Genomic DNA, 22170 nt, shown 5'->3' on the forward strand with positions numbered 1-22170 from the left:
GAGACCCTCAGGCTGGAGAAACCCATCTCTCGTCACTGCCAGTGACAAGCACAGGGACGTGGGGTCCAGGTATCAGGAGCTGCAAGCGGGACCAAGCCATACAGAGCGCGCTGTCTGGCTCTCACCGGCTCCCAGACAGAGCCTCTCTCAGAGCCGCGGGCCGGCGTGTGCGCATGCATGTGTGAACGTGTGTGCGCGCGCGCAGGCGCGCATGAGTTTGCGCCTGAGTCTCCCAGAGCGAGAGGAACCCGTTGTAAGCTGTCGGCAAAGCCTGCCAATGCGCAAAGGGTAATTGTCACACGCAGTGCCAACAGACAGAGCTCCAGCGGATCCATTTGGTTTTGTTTTGTGGTTATTTTTTTTTACAACTTTAAATACGGAATATAAATAAATTTTACATTTAAAAAATAAAAGGAAAGCCCCCAAAAATATAATCACCGACTTTACAAACTGAAGGAAGCAGATTTGGGAGATGGGGGGAGGGGGGAAAGTGCAGTAGAAGGTGGAAAGGGAGGTGGGAGCTCAGACCCCACCCCTAGGGGGCCCTGGGGATCTTTTCCCTTTTCTCCCCCACTCCCAGCCCAATAGCTGGTTTCCTGGGAGGAGCCACCAGAGATGGAACTCAAAAAGATCTAAGAAGAGGCGCGTGTGCAGGGGCGGAGCAAGGGCTACCCCCTACCCTTGGAGACTTTCTCGGGTTTTTCACACCCGCCTAAAGGGGAGACTGCTTGAGCTGAGGACTTGGGTAAATGGAGGCCACAGGGACAAGTGTTGCTCCCCTGTCCCCCACCAAGGGCTCAGTCCTGTCTGACCGCTCCAAGTTGCGGGCTGGGTCAGAGGCACAGCCAGTCCACACAGAGCCTTTGTGTCAATTAGGAAAAGGATCCCTTTCCTCAAGACACTTTACCTCCATCTGCCAAAAAATTGTCATAATAAATATACAAATTGGCCATGTCTACGGTTGTGTGTGACCTGTGCTCCCTGCATGCAGTGCCCTTGTGCAGTGCACACCCTGTACAACCTTACATGGCAGTCTTGGCTGGGCTGGGATATGACAGGCAGGCCCCCTGCCGCCCTGGGCCCTGGTCTTCTGTCCTTCAGAGCAGTGACTGGAGTTATCTGCAGCCTCAATAAGGGGTCCAAGAGCCCCTTGGTGGAGCAGACTGAAGGGTCAGGACAGGAGGAGACACAGGGTGGAGGTAGAGAGATGAAACAGATGAAAAAGTGAACAGGGGGAGTGGAAGGAGGCACTGCATGCCCAGGTCACCATCTCCATCCACCTCCGGAGCAAACTTCATCTCTAACCCGTCTGAGAGGGCACTCGGCTGCCTGGTGCTCTGGCCACCCCTGCCTGGAAGAGTCCGCATCTTCAAAGAATTCAAACGTATAAAATGAAAAGAAGCCACTGTGAGCAGAGGTAACCAAGGGGAGATGACCGGGCCTGGGCATTGCAGGAGGGGGTTTTCTCCAGTCTATGCTCCCCAACATGGTCTCAGCCACAGGAGTACGAGTACCCTGGCCTGCCTGGGGGTGCTCCCGTCAGAGCTGGCTGCGGGTCCAGGGACCAGGCAGGCCATGCTGAGAGGTCCTCAGGCCCACGTGCAGGGTTTCAGGCCAGTCCACAGCGCTGGAGAAGGAAGCTCCTTTCCCCCAACAGCGACCCCATCAGTCTCTCTTGCACTTTCATCCCATTTTCTCCAGGTCAGGAGAGGAAGACAGCGATGGAGTCCAGGTCCTTCATCTCCTTCTTGAGCTTCTGGGCAAGATGCTGGAGGCCACTGAGGGGAGACCCACTGGTGGAAGTGTGGACGGACACGTGGAGGGGTGGGGGAAGCACCATTGGCCGTCCGAATCAGGCATCGAGACAGACGGACGAGGGGAACAATATTATCACTCCAAGGACCCCATGGGGGCAATACAGCAAATACCATATTAAATAACCCTGTAGGCCAAGCAGAGGAACACGGGGATCAGAAACAGCCTAGGGCTCCATCCCACTCTTCAGGCAACCGGGGGCAGGGAGCTGGGGTCGACCAGCTGCCCCTGATTTCCAGCAGGGCTCAGGGCTGGAAGATTTGAGGTTTAGACCTCCCATCCTCTTAGGGCCTCCTGAGACACAGCTGGGCAGGGGTCCCTAAAGCCCCTCACCCCACCTGTGCCGTGGAAAAACTCCACTGATAACTGGAAGAGGAGATCAAGGCTTAGAGCCTGGATTTTGTACGGGAAAATGCCTCTGCCCCCCACCCCTTCCTCAGCCAAAGCCACAGGCCAGGGAGAAGGAACACAGGGTGCTGGGCCTCAGTTTCCCCGCCGGGCCCTCACCTGCCCGCACTCTCCTGCAGATGCCCCTAGGCTCCGAGGGTCTCCTTCAGCGCCTTCTTGCCATGCATGTGCTTGAACTTCCGGTGCTTCCCCTTGGGGGGCCGGCGGACTCGCACCGTCCGAATGGTCACCCGAGTTTGGGGCGTCCTGGCTGCTTGAGAGAAAGAAAGGTCTGGTTAGCAGGTGGATGAACAATGGCGGGGATTTGGGGGTGTCTATCCCCTTGACTAAGGCCTGCCACAGACCTCCCCATATCCTCTGGGCTGAGAGAAGGGGTGGGAGGGGAGTCTAGATTTGAAGCCAGCCAGACCTCCTGAGTTCAAGTCCCAACTCCACCACTCACCAGCTGTACCTTAGGGACAATTACTGAACCATTCTGTGCCTCTGCTTCCCCATCTGTGAAATGGGGATAACAAACTGCCCACCTCATAGGACTAGTGGAAGGAATAACTGACAATATGCTGGCAAACACAGAGGAGAGCAGATGAACTCTGGCCTCAAGCTCTTTGTCATTACCCCACTGATATGCCCCTGATTTCCACGCCCCTTGTACCTGGACTGGACTTGGATCTGTTAACCAATTTAATGAGGCAGACGGGTGCTGGTCAGTTCCAGGCATGAGTCTTAAGAAGGCCTGGCAGCTCCCACCTTTGCACTTTGGGGAACCCTGTGCTGTCACATAAGAAGTCTGGTTCGCCTGCTGGGGTTGCCACATGTGGGAGCCACATGGGGAGGAGAGGCCCTGGACTACAGGGAGAGGGATAGAGGCCCAGCTCTCCTAGTGCAGCCTCCAGATAACTGACTGCAACTGCAAGAGATGCCACCAGGACCACCCAGCTGAGCACAGCCAACCCACAGACGGAGAGAGCGTAGAAAATGACTATTGTCTTAAGCCACTAAGTTTAGAGAAGTGATCAGTAAACAGCAGCTGCTCTTATTCACTTGTTTCTTTTTTCCTTCCTTTGACCCCCTACTGAGGTTTCCTCCCACCAACCTCAGCCTCTTCCCGTCATGGGATGCGGGAGCCACTAGGCTTCGGGCATAACCACACCCCTCCCCCACTGACCTGGGCCTTTCCCTCCGTTGTACCTGTCACCTGCCTGGCCCTAGCCACTCCGAGAGGCAGTACAGTTGGGTGGGCCAGACCACCTGGGTCCAAACTGGGGTCTCCCAAGTGTTAGCTGTATGCTTTGGGGAAAGTCACATACACTCTCTGTGCCTCAATTCCCACATCTTTAAAACTGAGAACAGCAGCCCTGGCCCCTAGGTTTAGGAGGTAATACATGGAAATCGCCAGAAACCCTTAGCTAGCATGCACCTGTCAAAGTTCTAAGCTTATCTATCCTCACAGCAGGTCTAGGTTTGTACAGTTAACAGATGAGGAAACTGAGACAGAAAGTCTGGGATTTGAATGCAGGAATCTGCCTCTGGAATCCGTGCTTTCAACCACTGGGCTGTAAATCACAGTGCCTGCCAGTCTTGGTTAATATGAGCACTTATGTCTCTCTTCCTCCTGGGCTCCTAGGTAGACACCCTAGCAATGAAAGTTTTCTCTGCCAGGCTCAAGGCCTGGCTCTTCCTGGGAGCCTCCAGAGTTCTCCCCAGCCCACCCAGCTACTTTGGGGCCAACACCTGACTTCCCACCTCACAGACACAGGCTCCCATGAGGCAGTTACCCCACTGCTGCAAGTAGGAAATTTAGGAACTCAGTGGGGTCTCAGGTCCTCACTTGAGGGAGGCTGCCCAAGAGGGCCATTGAAGGGCCAGAGACAGGGCCACCAGCAGGACGCTGGGCTGGGAAAAGCCTGAGCAAAAGCTCAAGGTCATCACTCAGCTCATAAGTGACAGGGCAGAGATTTGAGCCCAGGAGGTCTGACACTGACTATCACACGTGCCACACCACCAGCTGCCACAGGAACTGTCACCCAGGGCCAAAATGCTGAAACTAAAATGACAAGACCTACATGTCAAGTGGTTGAACATGCCTCCTAAGAAACTGGTTCAGAAAATCACATGAAACAAAGGCAGTGAAAAGAACCCCATTCTAAACATAAAGAAGAATATAATTTTTCCTGAACGGCAGTCATTCTCCATATTAACTCTACAAATAATTTACAACATGTCAGTTTGAAGCTGTCAAATTCTCAGCCTTCCTAAGTCATCCATGACTCAGCTCAGCTCTTAGAACAGGAGGAAGAGGCTGAGATGGCCCTGTCTTCAGGAGGCTTGTTAGTAAGAAATGACAGTGAGATTGTCCTGTCCCCTAACCAAAGAAAGTTATTGAAAATCCAAACAGTCACTTGCATGATTTTTTTATGCTCATCTAATCCTATTAACTTAATGAGTCTCACTTGATCCTTACTTTTCTCCTCGAGGGAGAAAAGGCAGCAAGATACAGTCAAAAGTACCCAAAAGTAGGGCTTCGCTGGTGGCGCAGTGGTTGAGAGTCCGCCTGCCGATGCAGGGGACACGAGTTCGTGTCCCGGCCGGGGAAGATCCCACATGCCGCGGAGCGCCTGGGCCCGTGAGCCATGGCCGTTGAGCCTGCGCGTCCGGAGCCTGTGCTCCGCAACGGGAGAGGCCACAACAGTGAGAGGCCCGCGTCCCGAAAAAAAAAAAGAACCCCAAACTAGATGTTCCAAGACCTGGGTTCCAGGCTCAACTTTGCCGCTGTGCTACCTTCATGAAGTCCCTTAACCTCTCTGTGCTCCAGCAGCCCCATTAGTAACACTGAAGGACTGACTTGTAAGATCATCTCTAGCTCTAAAATTTTTAAATCCTTAAAAAAAAAAAAAAGAAAGATGAGGCAAGTTAAGAGCCAGTGACAGCCGTCAGGGTGAGGGAAGAGCCAATAACAGAACTTCAGGATACCTGAATTCTAGCTATGCCCTACCTGGAACTGGCTGTGTGACCTTGGGCAAGACCTCAGCTTATCTGGGCCTCAGGCACCTCCTCCATAAAATGTAGAGGAGGCAATTGGACCATTTTTTTAGTCCCTTTCAACTCTTTAAGTCAAACTTGCCCCTGAAATTGTGAATTCGTGAAATTTAAGGACAGGAACAGAATTCCAGTTCCAACTTATCCGTGCGTTTGAACCCTATCTGTCACATCCCTGCTACATTGTTGCCCAGCCTTTACTTGCATACCTCCCGGAACACAGAACTCACCACCTCACAAGGCAGACAATTCCATCTTGGACTCCTGACTGATCACCAGCTTTTGCATATATGTAGTTAAAATCTCTCTCTGGTGATTTCCCCCCCCCCCCACTGGTCCTAATTCCCTCATCAAGGCTACAAGGAATTAGTTTGATTTCTCCTCCCCAGGACAAGTCATCAAATATCTGGTTACGATATATGCCTTAGGGCGTTCTCTCATTCGGGCCATGGTTCCTCCCACCATTTCATGCACTCGCAAAACAAAGTAGGGGGCTACGGTAGCAAGACTGGGATGGGGGCTGCTCTGGATGGGGCGGCCGGCAGACCTCTCGGAGGAGGTGACTTCTGACCTGAGACCCAAGTGAAGAGCAGGACCTAGGCTTGTGAAGAGCCAGGAGGAGTGAATTTCAGCCAGAGTGACGTGTACAAAGAAAGGCCCTGAGGCAGAAACTTATTTGGCCGCTCAAACAGGCCAACCTGGCTGGGGTGGCATAAGTGAGGGGGACTGGTTGGCGACAAGGCCGGAGGGCCAACAGGGGGCTACATCCTCACATAAGGCCTCCCAGGCAGGGGAGGAACTGGGATCGTTGTCAGTGACGTGGAAGGCTTCAGGTGAACTTAACCAGGGGCAGGCCAGATCCAGTTCCCCCAGCATGCCCCCGGCACCTGCCATAGAAGAAGGGGGCTGAGCAACTAGAGGCAGACCCTGGATGGGCGGTTACCTCGCTGCTCCTGGGAACTCCCGGGACTTCGGGTCACGGTTCGTGCCACCACCGTCTCACACTTGCACGCCAGGTGGTCCTCCAAGGTCACCGTGGCCTTCTTAAAGGTTGGCTTCTTCCGTACAATCTCAATCTTTCTTACCTGGAAGACAGAACCACCAAAGTGCCTCCGTAAGACCACACAGGCAGGGGCCGAGAGAGCTGCCTGCCCGCTCTGCCACCCAGCATCCCCTGCGGTGATCTTTCCTCGAAAGCCTGGATTGCAGCAGGGTAGACGCTTTGGCCCAAACAATGGCAGGACCTTGCCCTCTGCTCTTCTCGTAGCTTTTCCATCAAAACAAGCCCCCCTGACCTGGTCTCCGGCAGCCCCCCTCAGATCCCCCAGAGAGGGAGAAAGGCATTTCCCGGTTAAGCGTGGGGCCTGTGGTGTCCTCATTCCCTGAGCGCCAGCCAAGGTCAGGGGCTGCAGCAGAGGCGGGGAGATGGTTGTCTGGAAGGAAGTGGGGGGAGGCTTTATCCAGGAGGGAGGCGGGAAGGGGGAGGTCAGCTGTCAGGTGTCCATCCACAGAGCTGGCAGCGTTGGGGACAGGAGATACCATGACAGTGGGCACCGGGGTAGAAAGTGACATTGGTAATCTTGGGCCCAAGGCCCAGGCCTGGGATGGAAGGCGGGCACGAGGCAAGGCCACGGCTGACCATAGGGGAGGGCAGTGTGATGAGGTAGGCAGGGCGCTTGGCAAGAGTAGGTGGGAAGCACCAAGCCGGTCCCGAGCCCTGGAGAGGCGTGCCCACCGCCCAGCAGCAGCTCGGCCCAGCCTGAGCTGGTGTGGGGGCCAGGCTGCCCCCAGGGGTGCAGAAACCTTTCCACGTAAATCAGAAGACAGCTGAGACTTCTCTGGCCCTGCCCTGCCCCGTGTGAGACCAGGAGCTCCCCAGGACGTCCTCTACTCTAAAATTTCCCTTGAGTCAGAGTGTACACCCAATCTCTCCAGAAAGGGGACAGGATTCAGCATTCTGACTCTCTGCTAGGGGCTGGCCCAGCTCTTGCAGGGTCTGTTGCCTGGCCGGGGGCGGGGGGGGTCTCTCTGCCCTCCTTGCTAAAGACACGACCTGTCAAAGGGAGATGCGCAGGTGTTAAAGGTGCTGGGGCACCTCGCTGAGCCTCTCTCTGTTTGGATTGAAGAAAACTGAGAGCCCTGAATAGGGGAGATCTCTGAGGGAAGTTGAACAGCTGCCCAGAACGTTCTGAGCATCCGATGTATTTGTGGACCTGTCTGTTCCAGGGATGTTTGGGGATTTGATCCCTGTAAAGGAGGAGGCAGCATCCTTTCCATATGGCCCCACCCCGGGGGCCTGTCTGTGGCTCATGGTCACCGCAGCCCGGATGGCCTCAGCGGACCCATGGGCGGCCTTTGCACACCTGTCGGGAGGGAGCTTCTCGATATCGGCCCTCTCTGGACGGAGCCCCGGAGCCCGCCAGGAAGGCCTTTGGACGCCCCCCGAAGCCTGGTCAGCAAGTCCCGCGCCCCCTACCCTCGGGCTGGCTGAGGCCTGGGTACCTGAACGGGCCGCAGCTGCACCTGCGTGGGGCGGCACTGCACATTGCGGTTGTTGCAGCAGCCGGAGCAGCGCTGCACCTCCACGCAGGGCGGCCACACCAGGAAGTTGGCGTTGGTGCGGTCTATGAGGCGCCGCGAGATCTCAAACACCTCGGTGCGTGTCTTGCACTCGGCGATCACGGCTGGCTCAGCGACTGTCGGGGAACCTGGAGGGAACGGGGACCTCCATCAGGGTGGTGGGCCTGTCCAGAAGCCCCATCAACAGGAAAGCTCAGCGCGGAGCCCCTCTGGGACTGCTCGTCCTCAGAAATGCTGGCCTGTCCCATCTCCTTCAACCCCAGTGTGGAGGGTTACCAGCCACAGGACTTGGGCAGGTTGCTGACAGGCTTGAGGCCTCAGTTTCCCCATGTGCAAAATGGGAATGATCAGGGACTTCCCTGGTGGCGCAGTGGTTAAGAATCCGCCTGCCAATGCAGGGGACACGGGTTCGAGCCCTGGTCCGGGAAGATCCCACATGCCGCGGAGCACCTAAGCCCGTGCACCACAACTACTGAGCCTGCACTCTACAGCCTGGGAGCCACAACTACTGAGCCCGTGAGCCACAACTACTGAAGCCCGAGCGCCTAGAGCCCGTGCTCTGCCTCAAGAGAAGCCACAGCAATGAGAAGCCTGCGCACCGCAACGAAGACCCAATGCAGCCAAAGAAATAAATAAAAATGGGGATGATGAGATCTACACCCCAAAACCACTGTAAAGATCAAGTGAGATTGTTCCGAGAGCGCTGGCGTGGGGTACACGTCAGTTTCCTCCCGCCAGCCCTCAACCATTTTATTCGATGATTTCACATGTTTATGAGTTTGCCTGGCATGTGGCCCTTACTTGTGTATTATCTTGTAGCCACTCTCACATTGCTGTTTACACTGTAATCTATTCTTACGTTTTTGCTTCTTTCAAGCCTCAGTCTCCTCACCTATGAAATGGGAAAATAACAGTTCCTATACTGTACTTGCCGATCAAAGGAGTAAGTGAAACTTGGCCTACAGCAGGCTTACAGTCAATGCTGGGGCGACTGTCATCTGTCATTATTCACCTGTAGAGGAACTGAGGCTCGGAGAGCTGAATTAGCTGCCCAAATTCACAAAGAGTGAAACTCGGGCCACCTGACTCTTATGTGGCGGGCCCCCCAGCCATGGTCTACAGAATTTTGGGGGCTGCAGGTGGGCAGAGAGGAAGAGGGGCTTGGAGCGGGTACCCGCCTCCCTAAGAAAGCTTCGGTGGGACCCAGTGACCTGCACCCTCCTCTGCTTCACGCCTGCTGTCACAGGCACAGCACTTCACTGCAGAGGAGACGTGCAGCCTGCCAGCGGCACTGGGTTCAAGCAAGAAGAGCCGCTTAGGATCCCAGCCCCACCACTTGCTAGCTGTGTGACCCCAGCTGCTTTTCTACCCTCTCTGGGCCCCAGTTTTCAACTCTATAAAATGGGGTTAATAATCTCTACCTCCAAGGTTGGACTAATGAACCAATGAGGTTTTAACGAACTATATTTAGAAAACAGTTGTGAGTCGGTGGGGGGAGGATGATGACTTAGCTGCTCGGTAGAGGGTATTTAAGGATGGTTGTGCTCCTTCAGTTCCACTCGGTCCTAAGTGTCAGCACGAAGGAGCAGGCCCTCTGGCCTCGGGCTGGCTGCATCCCCAATTCTTCCCTGGCTCCCACCTTTGAGAGGCCACCGTTCTCACCCTCAGTCTTACCCAGGCTCCTTCTCCCGCGGGATAAGCTATCCAGCTCGCCTCCAGGATGGGACCGGGTCAAATTCAGGTCCAGTTCAGCCCCGTCTTCATCTGTAAGAGGAGGTCAGACACACGCTGCAAACTGTTGGCTGGCTCGACCACGGCTCTGGGGGCTCGGCTGTGGGTTCCAGGGCAGGCGGGAGGACTGCTTCCCTCCCCGTCCCTGCGCCGGCACACCACTCCAGAAAACAGTCTCCCCTTCTGGCTCCCTGTAAACCTGAGGGTCCTAGCTCTGAGCACGGGCCCCTCCAGACAAGCCCCAGGGTGGCCATGGGGCCCAGAGGGTGGTGGGGCCCTGACTGCATCGCCAAGGGATCGTCAGCCCCACTCCGGGCCCTTCAACCACATATTTGGACAGAGCCCATGTCAATGGAGTTAAAAATAACCAACCCCCTTTGCTACTGTAAGAGAACCCTCCTTGGCCTCCAGGGCAGGGTGAGGACCCAGAGCTCTGAAGGCCAGTTTCCAGTGCCCCTCCACCCAGCGTTCCCATAGGAAGTGCTGAATGGAGAAATTCCCAGAATCCCCAGGGGGGACCGGCATGCCCTGGACACAGCCCCTCTGGAGCCCCGGACAATGGCCCAGTTGGGCGGGGAAGAGGGAGGGAAGGAGAGGGATGGGGGTGGAGGCTGAAGGCAGAGACAGGGGGTGAATAGCCAGGCCTGGTGGGGCAGGGGGTGGGTGTCGGGGGAGCGCTTGCCCTGCCCCCTTTTTGGCCCTAGTCTCTCTCCAGCCCCCAGTCTTTCACCGTGTTTGTCCCTCTCCCCCTAACCTTTTGCCCCACTTCTGCCCTAAGTTGTCCATTTATTCCTAAAGTCACAAACCACAGCTCCCTTCTCTATCCTGGGTGGCCCTCATCTCAGCATCATTGGCACTCCTTGGACGCATCCCTCTCTCTAGAGATGGCGGCCGGAGCAGCTGCGGGAAGTGAGGGTTGCAGAGACGTGGAGCTCCTCACCGAATTGTGGGCAGCCCCTTCTATCTCCTGACGGCTGCAGCGCCAGCAAATAAACTACGGGGGTTGAGAACAAGCCCTGCTCCCTCCATGCAGCACCTCACGCTCCTGCTGTCTCCCCAGCCCACCGGCCCACTGGCCCTGCCCAGGACAAAGCTCCAGCTCATCCGTGCAGGCTCCCAGTGGGTCCTGTTTGGAGGAGACTGTGCTATAACTGGTGCCTTTCCGTCTAGCCTACTGCTTCTGCGTCAGCACGTCTGTCTGTCCTTCTCACTCCCTTCCTTTCTCTCTGCCATCTCTGGAATGTCCCTTGTGGGGAGGAGATGGGGAAAAGATGTGCTTTGTGGAAAGGTTAAGTTGATTAGGAAAAAATAGCCACACGGTTACCTTGAAACAGGCCTGCTATTGAAAACCTCATCTCGGAGCTCCCGACTCCCACCCGGGGTACACAGGGGCTGCCCGAGGGTGAGGGCCAAGGGCCTTGGGAAGAAACAGCAGAGAGGCTAAATTTGGAAGTTGCCCCATTGTGTTGACTAGGGCTGGCCAGTCGGGCATGGGGTGGGAGGTGTGGGAGACGTGGGGCGGGGGGCCTGGTGAACAATAGGTGGGCCCAGCTGGGGCCCCCTCCCGCCTGCCTCGCCAGCCCCCAGCACAGGCGGGTTTGAAAGGGCCCGGGAATGCTTTTGAGAGGGAGCCAGGGGCCCAACGGGGAGAGGAAACAAAGGCAGGAAATGCTGTCCCCCGTAGATAGCAGTCTGGGCAAGGATTACAAAGTGACAAAGAGACAAAACCCCAGAGGGAAGGGGAGCTGGGGGTGCAGGGGGGCTGCCGACCAGGGCTCCAGGGAACAGGCCAGAGGTTAGAATAGAATGGAATTTGCTCTGAAGGCAGCGTTTATAAATACATTCCCGACCCAGCCCCGCCACGTGTGTGCCGCCAAGCACGTGCCCATGCGCTGAGCGCGCTCTTGGGCAAGGGCAGGGCTGCCCACTAGTGTGGGCCAGGTGTCCCCCGGAGACCTTGGAGACTGGGCCCTCGGCCGGAGGGGCAGGGAGAGGGCCGCTCTGGTACCTCCCTCCCCGGCTGGGTCCACACCCGGATGCACATGCGGCAGATGCCCTGGGTACCTTCTCCCTGGCCCCTCCTCTCGGCACCCCACCCTCTGCACCCCGCCAGAGCCACATGTGGGAGCTTCTCCCGCCACACCCCACATCCCAGGTAGCAACCCGTCCGCCTACCCAGGCCTGCCTGGGACAGGTGTGGCCAAGCCCTGCGGGGCTGCCACAGGCCTCTGGGTCTCTGGATGCCAAGGGAGCGGGGATGCCCTTGCCAGATGCCCTGCCCCCCTTGGCAGCGGGGATGCCCGCCCGGCTCCCCAGGACTCAGCGGAGGGCCAGAGCGTGGGACGAGGGCTCCACTCACCTCCGGAGTCTCCGTGCAGCAGACGCTGGAGGTCATCGAAGGAACGAATGGAGTGGTCACTCAGCATCTCGTAGAGCTCCTCGGGAATGGGGTCCCCCTGCCAGGCAGACACAGGGGGGACAAGTGAGCTGGGAGCAAGGGCTTCCCAGCCGTGGCCCTCTTCCCACCAACGCACACACTCCCTCCTATGGCAAGTTCCCATAGGGCCCCTTGGCCACGGACAAATGGACAGCCAGGCTGGGGGCAGGCAGGGGTCGGGGGGCCTGACAGCCAGGACCACAAAGGCCCGGGACCAGAACCTGTGGCAGCCTCTAAGATGCAGCTCAGTTCTGCGTCCCTCCCCCCACACAGAACCTCAGCTTGCTTTAAGTTAGATTTGATCGTATGCATCTGTCCCCCCATCACATACAGGTTCTGGAGGCTCCAACATTCTGATTTCTCTCTGCTTCCCCTCCACGCCTGACAGCTAAAGGCAGCCAGCATTTGTCATGGGAGATCGAATAATCCCCATTTGACAGAGGTAAAAACAGAGGCTCAAATAGGCGACATCCTTTGTCGGAATCCTACAGCCGATTATCAGCAGAACCTGCTTTCAGATCCAGGTCTTTCTGAGGGCAGAGCTTGTACCCCCAGCCTCCTGGGTACACAAGGTGTTTAACAGATGCTTGAAGAACTGGATGGTCTCAGGAGGCCACATGTACTAGCGTTATCTATTCAGTCTCTCACTCAAAAGAGGAGGGAAGGGAATCCTCAGATACAGTGGGGAACCCTGAAAGCTCCCCAGTGCCCCGTGCCCAACCAAACCCTATTTTTAGAGCCCCTCTGGCCTGTTGCCAAAAACACTTGAAACTTAATAAGCACTTTAACAGGCCCCATTTGGAGACCGGGCTTCCTCCAGGGAAATCACAGGTCCTACAATAACATGAGAGCAGCCCTCGTAGGAATGTCACGGCCCCGTCCACCACGGTCCAGGGAGACCTGAGGGGCTGATGCCAAAGGTCTTGAAAAAGAGGCGAGGGCCTCTTTCTTGTGCCTCGGGGCAAAGAAAATGCACAAGATCTGCTGCGTGTCCGAACTCACACCCATGCAGACACATGCACGTGCACACGTAAACACACAGGAGGGCTCCGCCTTGTGGGAGGAGCCCCTGGGGAGGGTTTCAGCAGACCTGACTTACTACTGCCTGACCTTGGGTTACACAAGTCTGTGCCTCAGTTTCCCTGGATTAAGAAGGGAGGCACCCCTGCTCGAGCTGGTGCACTGAACACTCCAAAGACTGGAGTGCTGAGAGGCTTCCCACAGGCTGCCTCGAGGAAGGAACGCCGCCCTCGCCCTGCCTCGTGGCCAGTCCCCGGGGTGCTCCCCGAAAGGTCTGTTAGGGGCCTGGTGACTGATCAGGTTCTAGCACTTGTCAACACCTCCTCCAGGGGTCCCACCACACGTGGGCCTGGCCGCTGGAGTCAGCCCTGGAGTCAGAAGGCCAGGGTGGAGTGTGGCCATGTCCGCTCTTAAAGCAACTTCCTTGAGAGCTCTGAGCTGAGTTCCTTCATTCGCACGTGGAGCTTATAAGCCTGCCTGGTGCCTAGGGTGGTCGGGAGGTATTAGGGAGAGAAGGGTGGGGGTCTAGCAGTAAGCTTGGCTGGGAGCTGGGGGTCCACGACGGCACAGCCGGGAAACCAGGGGATGCGTGTGTGAGATGGGGAGGGATGTCAACTCAGCTGCCCCTCACTTTCCTCTCCCACCTCCACGTGGCCTGCCTCCTCCAACCCAGAGAGACCACGCCTTTGGTGGTCTCCAAATGTGGACACAGGACCCAACCCACGGAACGGAAAGCGGCTGGCTGGTCTCCAGTGGAGCCCAAGGCAGGCCACTGCCCCTGAGGGTTTTGTCTGCCCCAGATCTGGTAGTCCAAAGAGCAGGGTTTCACCTCTACCACTACTAACCTCCCCGTGAACTCAGGTTGGCCACCGCCCCTCTCTGATCCTGGCTCTCAGTTGCAAATAGAAGGGGTTGAAAATATTTGATTCAATTCTAATTCTGCCTGGGGGTCTCGGGAGAAGCAGCAGAGGAAAGCCCAGGGTGGGGTCCCCAGCCAGGTCTCCCAGGCTGCTTGCGGAGTAATGATTCAATTAACCCCCCAGGAGAGGGGCCCAAAGGCCCAGGACCAAATGGCACAGAGCACTCGTGCCAAGACCTCCTTGCCCCTGGAGAGCTGGCTGCCGCTGCTGCTGCCGGCCAGGCAGAGTAGGCAGACTCCCAAACAGGCCTACCTAGCAGATGCCCCGGACCCAGCCTGTGAGGCAAAGGAGATGCCGTCTCATGGAAACAAACCCACAACCTCCCAGGCTGAGCGGGGAAGAGCCCAGGATACAGACGGGAGAGGTGGGAGAAGCACACAGTAGATGCTCGATAAATACTGGTAACATGCATGAAGGACTCTCCCCTTGTCTCTGGAGTTGTCTCCTGTATGATTCCCCCCCTCCTCCACCAGGAGGACCACCCCCGAGCACACTGCCTCCTAAAGGGTCCACTTTCTTCTAAGCAGATGCCATTCCTGCACGTGCTTTTCAGTAATTTGGCCACTGGATGCCCAGAACACCCTGAGAGCCCCTGGATTTGACACTAAAACCACAGCTAACTTCTGTGAAGTGCTAACTACAGGCCAGACACTGAGTTAAATGCTGTACCAACTACCAACCCCAAGAGCCTGGCACTTTTTGTATTCCCATCTTCCAGATGAGGAAGCTGAGGCTTAGAAAAATTCAGTAAACAGCTACAGGTCTACACGACTCGTAAGTGGCAGAGTGGGCCCCTCCCTCCCAGTGCCATGGAGCTGCCTGGACATTAACCTCGGTTTCTGTCAGCTCCCCACCCTGCAGGGGTCACGAACAGCAGTTCTCAATCAGGGGCCAGTGGGCCCCCGGGGGACACTGGTCATGTCTGGAGGCATTTTTGGTGGTTATAAATAGAGGAATGCTACTGGCATCTAGTAGGTGGAGGCTGCTAAACGTCCTTCTGTGCACAGGACAGCCTCCACAATAAAGAATTCTCTGGTCCTAAACATCCACAGTGAGGAGATGGAAAAGCTCCGTAGGAGACAAAGCAAGGGCTTCAGCTGCCAGGGAAACCTGGGTTCTTGGAGTCAGGCTTTTAACAACCTAAAACCTCAGCTTCTTGTTTTTTTAAGTCCAACTTTTTATTGAAGTGTAACATACACACATTAAAGTACAGAGGTCATAAGTATACAGCTTAATGAATTTTCACAAAGTAAACACATACCTTGAGAAATAAACAGGCCATCCCAGCACCTGAGATGCTCTCCTTGCATCTCCTCTTAGTCACAACTCCTTTTAAGGGTGGCCAGTTTCTATTCCTGTTCCCAGTTTCTATTACTGTTAGGTTTGTCTGATTCTGAACTATGTTCTCTCTGGTAATGGGCTTCTTTGTTCAACATTATGTTTGTGAGACTTATCCAGGTTGCTGTATTTAGTAGTGGTTCATTCATTTACATTCTATTAAATAAGTATTCCCCAATTTATTTATATGTTTTACTCGATATATTTTTCGTTGTCTCCATTTTGAGGCTATTATGAATAGGGCTGTTATTAAAATTCTTATATTTCTCTTTGGGTGCATATTAGTATTATTAAAATTAAATAATGGGCAATGATTGCATAACTCTATGAATTCTGAATTGCCAATTTCTGCAAAGAAGCCAGTTGGGATTTTGATAGAAATTGAGTGGAATGTGTAGATCAATTTGAAGATTAATGCCATCCTAACAGTATTTACTATCCTAACCCATGAACATGGATGTCATTCTTTTTATTTAGATATTTTAAAATTTCTTTCAACAATGCTTTGTACTTTTCAATGTATAAATCTTATACTCCTTTTGTTAATTTTATTCCTAAGTATATTATTCTTATTGATGCTATTATAAATGGAATTGCTTTCTTTTTTTTTTTTTTTAACATCTTGATTGGAGTATATAATAGCACAGGGAGATCAGCTCCGTGCTTTGTGACCACCTAGAGGAGTGGGATAGGGAGGGTGGAAGGGAGACGCAAGAGGGAGGGGATATGGGGATATATGTATACATATGGCTGATTCACTTTGTTATACAGTAGAAACTAACACAACCTCCGCTTCTTTATCTTTTAAATGGGGCTAATAATACCTCAGCGGCATTACTGGGAGGCAGAACCGCACCTAGCAGAGCAGCCCGCAAATGATGGGTAGTTAATGAGTCCTGCTGTGATCCCCATGCATTCCTTCAGTGTGGTTCCTTGAGGGCAGCAGCGAGCAGCACGCATGCGCAGGGCCTGCAGGGCAGGACATTTTTGAGGATGATGGTGGGTAGGTGGAGAGCATGTGGCTTTGCATTGTCCCCCGTGCCGGACCACAGGAAATGACACCTGAGCCCCACACTGGCACTTGCCTCGGGCCTTGTGGGCTGGTGGGTGGGTCCCTTCCGGGGCTGGGGGTGGCTGAGAGATGGGCAAATTCAGCCTGTGGTCAGCTCCAGGATGCAATGCCCTGGGAGAGGCTCACATGGGCACCTGCTGGGGGTCAGAGGTTACTCGAGGTGTGGGAGGGTGAGCAGCCCGGAGCCCGGGTTTCAGGGGCACAGGTTCTAGAAGCCTCCTTAAGGTGGGCAGCTCCCCCTCGGAGATAGGAAAGGCACCCTGATGAAGCTGCCCCAGATCTCAGGCCTGGGGTTCCTGGCAGGGCGAGGGCGTGGCAAGAAGGCAGCTGGGGCACAGCCAGCCGTGGGAGCCAAGGCAAACAGCCTCCTCCCCACCTCACCCCTAACGTCAGCTGCGCGAGGTAGGAAGGGCACAAGCTAGCTGAGGCCAGGTGAATTACCTGCTCCCAGCCGGGCTGGAGGATTAAAGGGGCTTGGACCCCACCCTCCGCCTGGGCCCCAGCTGTACACACAGATATACACTCCCCAGCCTGCCTGCTGTTCAGCTGAGGGAGACAACACGGGCTTGGCCCAAGCAAGCAGGGGCGTTGTCCGTGGCTGGCAGAGGGAGAAGGCCTCAGAGCGCCCGCCTGCCTGGGAGTCTCAGGCCTGATTTAGAGTCAATGCCAAAGCCAAGCCCTTTGAAGAAGCCTTCTCTGGGCAGACCGCAGAAGCCATTTAGAACCAGCCTTTCCCACCTAGTATTTCCCTGCCGTATTGCTCCTGGGACCCTCCGCTATTACTGTTAGCCCAGCCCCCCATTGGGCTCCTGCGTCTCCCTCCAGCAGAAAAACTGTTAGACCAGGAAGAGAGAGGCCAGGGCAGCAATTACAACCCTGGCAGCACATCGCAATCGCTGACCCCAGCCACCCCTGGTCCCAGCTCCCAGCACCGAGTGGGGCCCAGGAATCTGCATTTTCAAAAGGCCAGGTAATTCTGCTGCTCTTGGGGGACTCTGAGCTGATCCAACCTTCTCGGTTTTTTTTTTTTTTTTTTTTGTAGATGGTATAGACTGAGGCCCAGCTCAAGATACCCAGAACCTTTGCAATCTAATTTTCCTTCTGTTTCTTTCTCTCTGTCCAGTCTAATCTTGGCAGTCCAAGTACCAAGACATGGAAAAGAAAGAAGTGCTTGTCTCTCAAGAAGGGGGTGGGGGGAGGGAGCGATGCAGGGGCACTCAAATGAAGATGCTTCTACTGGAGGGCAGCATGGCTACCGCTGGCTGCCCTGCGGGAGGACTGAATGAGGCCGCGTTTACAAAGCACTTAGCAAGCCCTAGATACGCGTCTGGTCCTTCCCTCCCCGCCCCCGCAAGGATTCACTGTCCTTTCCACAAATATTTACAGATTATGCACCATGGGCCAGGCACCGTTCTAAGCAGGGGAGACAGTGGTGACCAGGACAAAAGCTCTCTAGGGGAGTTTATACTCTGGTGAGAAAAAACATATAATAAACAACTAAATAAATCAGAAAATGAAAATAGTTGTGCTAGAAGGGCATTTCAGTGGGGGCGGGGTGAGGGAAGACTCTGAAAGGGACTTTTGAGGCCGATGGCAAGCATCGCTTTACACTCCTGCTGAATCAATCTCTCTCTCACATACACACACACTGTTCCTAGGTCTTGCGCCAGAGCCTCCAAATTCTGTTTGATCCGAACCTGCAGCAAGTCAGTCTCCCACTACCTAAGGCCGTTAGCAAACCAGAAAGAAGCCGGGTGACTGAAGGTCTGCGGGCCCCTTCACTCCTTCTCGGCAGAAGGGTGCAGAGGCCAGAGACATCACATGACAGGGAGAGTCACCCTCCCGGAAGCCAGCTCAGCTGATGGAGATGGGACCTTATGGGCCTCCGCCGACCCTCAGCCAGGCCCCACCTCAGAGCTCCCCGTCCCTCCTTCCCAGCTGCTGAGGCCTCCACCTGAGGCTCAGTACAAGCATGCCAAGGACATGGCCAATCCCAAGGCGACCTCCACCAGCAAGCCCTCCTGGACTGGCTCCCATGTCAGTAGGTTTTCCCTTTAGGTCTCCTCCCTTAGAGACTCCTGAGGCTTACTCAGGCTCTGCAGGAAATTGCTTCGTAAACTGCAAAGCACTACACAACTGTGGCTTCCTGAAGGCCATGTTCAAGGATGCTGTGACTCACGTGAGGAGAAAGGCACCAGCTTCCGTGCCCTAGCCTCCCCACCAAACACTCATACCCCTGGGGCTCTGGAAAAGGAGGAGGAGTTGCTGGATGAAGCTGGAAATGGAAAGGGCAGGCCTGGGAAGGCCTTCTCCAGCTGTCACCCAGCCTCTCCAGAACGGGCTGGGATCCCCAAAGAGGATAGAACAGTCAGGGGTGGGAAACCCCCTCAGCCATTCAGGGTCATCCAGTCTTGGAGGTTCAAAGAAGGGCTTATTTGAAGGGAGAAAAACTCTGAACATCACAGCGCCCCCCATTATCGGCCACACGAGCATGGTTTTAAAAAGCGACCACAGAAGGATAATGCTTGAGGGGCTTCGAGCTGACCTGACCAGGCAAAAACCAGTGGGTGCTGTGGAGCCGGGACCTGACGGGAGGGTCCCTGCTTCCATCCCCTCATAGTACCCAGGAAGGAAACGGGGTCGCTGCAGAGATAACTAGGTTCCAAGGCCCACGGTGGGCTCACCTGTTGCGCGGGGGTGGGCACCTGGTGCATGGGGGTATAGGGGCCGTGCATGCCTATGTGCGTGCGTAGGTGTGCGCGCACGTGTGCTCAGGCTGCGTGTTCAGGGGCCGTGCGTACGTGTGTATGCGGTGCGCGCGCGTGTGCCCCGCGTGTGCACGGGCGTGGCGGCGGCGGGCGCGCGACCCGGCCGCGGTAGTGCGTGCCCGTCGCTCTGCGCACCCGCCCGCCCGCCGGAGCGCAGCATCGCCTCCGGCCAAGAGTGTGCATGCGTGGGGTGAGTGAGCGAGTCGGGGGGCCGGGCGGGGTGGGCTGCGGAGAGCAGCGACGGGGGCGCCGCCGTTCCCAGGACGCCCTGGCACCGGGCCCAGCCCCCAGACCCCGCGGCGAGGCAAAGCGGCAGCTGGGGCCGGCCGGCGCCCCCCTTCGCAACAGCTGGACGCGGCCCAGGGGGGCTGCGGGAGCAGAGAGGAGGGGGCGTCGGGAGGAGCCTGTAGGCTGCCGGGCTGAGCCCCGCGTCCTCCCTCCCGGGTGCTGGCCGCAGGGGGTGGCCGCGGAAGGGCGGGGCCCCAGGGCGGGCTGCCGGCGGCCCTCGAGGAGCCCCGAGAACAAAAGGAGACGGCGACGGCTCCTCCGTGGTCAAAACAACCTGCGCTGGCGGCGGCCCAAGGCCCGGCCGCGGCCTCGGAGCTCTTCACCTTAACCCCTTCGCCGCCGCCTCCTCCTTCCTAAGCCTCGTTGGAGGCCGAGAGGGGCCGGCCCTCCCCGGGAGCAGGCGAAGTGCGGGCTGCCGGCCGCGGCCGAGCAGAGGCGGGACGGGACCCAGACACGCCGCGCTCCCCGCTGCCCTCCTCTCCCCGGCACCTCGCGCCTCCTCGCTGCCCCGCCCCCTTTCCCACCTGGATTCCGGGTAGACTTGCCAACTCACTGCTACGTGAGGCTGGGAGGGGTGCGGGGGACTCAATACAATCTGATAGCTCCCGCAGACGTTTTTACACCCCAGCTCTGCTAGGCTTTTACAGGCGACGCGCTCCGCACCCTGCGAGCGGGGGAGAGAGGTGCGTTTTCTCGCAGGGTGCGGGCGCAGGTATGGCGCGACCTCAGGCACACACCGCCCCGGGGGCTGAATTCCCTAAGACCCCCACTCCTCCCCTAATCCCAAGTGCCCAAAACCTGTCTCGGCACCCACTGCGCCCAAGACACAGGCTGCTCCTGCACCGCACTCTGAGGCCGGGCAAGACCTGCACGGGCCCCGAGGGCACCCAGCCCGACCGGGAGCTGGAGCCAGGGTGGGACGGACACCCCCGCCGAAGACTGGAGTGGCTGCCACCACCGGTGCGCGAGCTCGCACCTCCCGTGCAAGCCGGGTCCGGGACAGGACCTAAGCTGTAGCCGGAGTGGGCTCGGGAGGACGCGCTGCCTGCTGCCTCGGCACCACCCCAGCCCTCTCCCTTGGGCTAGAAGGGGGCTTATTCTCGGGTTCCTGAGGGGTGGGAGACAGGACCACACACACCTTCCCCTGACGTCTAAAAGCTCGGAGATCTGAGATCGCCCCTGGGAAAGAAAGGCACCGCTGCCCCCTCCTCTTAGAGCCTGGCACCTCCCGGACCTCGCGTCCCAGCCCTCGGAGGTCACCTAGCGCCCGGCGCCAGACCCAGGGGCTGCATGGGTCCAAAGTTCACTGCAGTGAAAGGAGGGGGCGATCAGGGGGTAGGGGTCGGGGGTAATGAATGAAGCGAAGCAGCCCCAGCCGCCGTCGCAACTCACCTCGGCGCTGACCAGACGCAGGTAGCAGCAGAGAGACAGGAAGAGCGCCCAGCAGCGATTCATGCCGACTCCGGGCCCGGCCCCGCGGGGCCCCGGACGCGTGGACCGAGCGCGCCGCCCCCGCGGCCAGGGTGGGGGGCGGGGGCTGGGGAGGGAGGTGGGCTCTGCTCGGGTCTGCGGCGATCAGGCGCTCAGGCCGCTGCAGCCGCCGCCGCGGCTCACCCGCATGGCCCCCGGGCGCCGCCGCCCCCAGGCCGGGCTCCGTCGTTGGGGGGTTGGGGAGGACCTGGGCGTCGGACCAGGGTCCGAGGCCGCTACCTGGGCGGATCCCGAGCCCGAGCGAGCATCCACGGCCGGGGGGCTGCGTCGCGAACCAGCCGAGGCGTCTAGCCGTGTGGGGGCGCCCAGGGGACTCCAACCTCGAAGAGGAAAAAGAACACGGCAGTCGATGGTTCGTCTTCGCTCGCCGGCTAAAGGCGTTTTCCTCTGCCCGCCGGCTTAGGTTTTTTGCAACATTTTCTGGAAAGGCCCCCGAAGTCGGAAAGCGCAGAGCTGGGCACCTCAAAGCCAAAGTCTCCCCAAAAAAACTTTTTCCAAAGTTGGCTTTGCAGCGGCGGCTCGAGTACCCGGGCAGGGAGAGGTGCAAACTCCCGCCCGGGCCGGGTGGGGGGGCCGGAGCGTGTGCGCCCTGGCGCGGGGCCCGGGCGGCGGGCACGGCTGCTCCGCGCGCGCGTCGTGCCCGCTGCGCGCTGGACCGGGCCCGGCAGACAGGTGGACGCGGCGCGAGTCGGTCGGTTCGTCTGCCCGCCCGCTCGCCGCTCTGGGCGTCCTCTACGGGCTGCGAGTTGCGGCTGCTCCGGCTTTCTCTTTGCAACGAGGCTGGAGGGTGGGCTTTTTCCCCCCTTTTTGCGCGTGTGTGTCTGTGTGTGCGCGCAAAATATCCCTATCTCGGGAATGAAAGATGGGCGCTGGCGGCCAGAGGGGAGCCCTCAGGGAGGCAGCGGGGGAGGCTGCGGGCGCACGGGGAGGCAGGCGGGCTGCTCCCAGCGGCAGGAGGAGAAGTTGCCACCCTTTCAGCTGTTCCGGCCTTTATAAAGGAGAAGGGAGAGTGCGAGAGGTGGGTGGAGACAGCCTTTCCTCTTCTGGCCGAGAGTCAGTACCGGGAGGGGGGAAGGGGGGCGGGAGCTCCTGGAGGGCCTGAGGCGAGGATGGGGTGCCTAGGGGTTTCCAAAAGCCCAGCAGCCCCTCCGCCCAGAAATCTGGTCCCTGGGAAGGTAGAGCTAGGAGCAACCAAACGCTGGGCCTCTCAGCACAGTGTCTGTGGCCTGGTTTCTAGCCCACGTGGTTGGGGGCAGGGGTGTCTCC

The 22170-nt window shown here is 57.4% G+C and overlaps 1 protein-coding gene across 2 annotated transcripts; it reads right to left on the minus strand.

Annotated features, from left to right (window-relative positions):
- Nucleotides 1-334: 334 nt before the first annotated feature.
- On the minus strand, nt 335-21872 carry PDGFB (platelet derived growth factor subunit B). 2 transcript variants are annotated; one of them, XM_033405099.2, is made up of 7 exons: nt 20806-21872; nt 11930-12026; nt 9514-9603; nt 7762-7967; nt 6203-6344; nt 2323-2476; nt 335-1942 (listed from the first exon to the last, which is right to left on the minus strand). In XM_033405099.2, exons 1-6 carry the CDS (start codon nt 20866-20868, stop codon nt 2349-2351), a joined length of 726 nt encoding a protein of 241 aa, XP_033260990.1. In that variant the 5' UTR covers nt 20869-21872; the 3' UTR covers nt 335-1942; nt 2323-2348. The 2 variants fall into 2 exon arrangements, with proteins under 2 accessions (XP_033260990.1, XP_004279544.1); XM_004279496.3 differs by having other exon boundaries at nt 2323-2473; nt 20806-21870.
- Nucleotides 21873-22170: the final 298 nt, after the last annotated feature.

Source organism: Orcinus orca, chromosome 11, assembly GCF_937001465.1.
Source record: "Orcinus orca chromosome 11, mOrcOrc1.1, whole genome shotgun sequence".
NCBI classification, from domain to species: Eukaryota; Metazoa; Chordata; class Mammalia; order Artiodactyla; family Delphinidae; genus Orcinus; species Orcinus orca.

Coding starts and splice junctions, on each gene's coding strand:
- PDGFB (XM_033405099.2), bottom strand. CDS start 20,868: ATGAATCGCTGCTGGGCGCTCTTCCTGTCTCTCTGCTGCTACCTGCGT. Junction 6,345..7,761: donor TGCAGCTGCGGCCCGTTCAG/GTACCCAGGCCT, acceptor TCTGTCTTCCAG/GTAAGAAAGATTGAGATTGT. Junction 2,477..6,202: donor GAGTTCCCAGGAGCAGCGAG/GTAACCGCCCAT, acceptor CTTTCTCTCAAG/CAGCCAGGACGCCCCAAACT.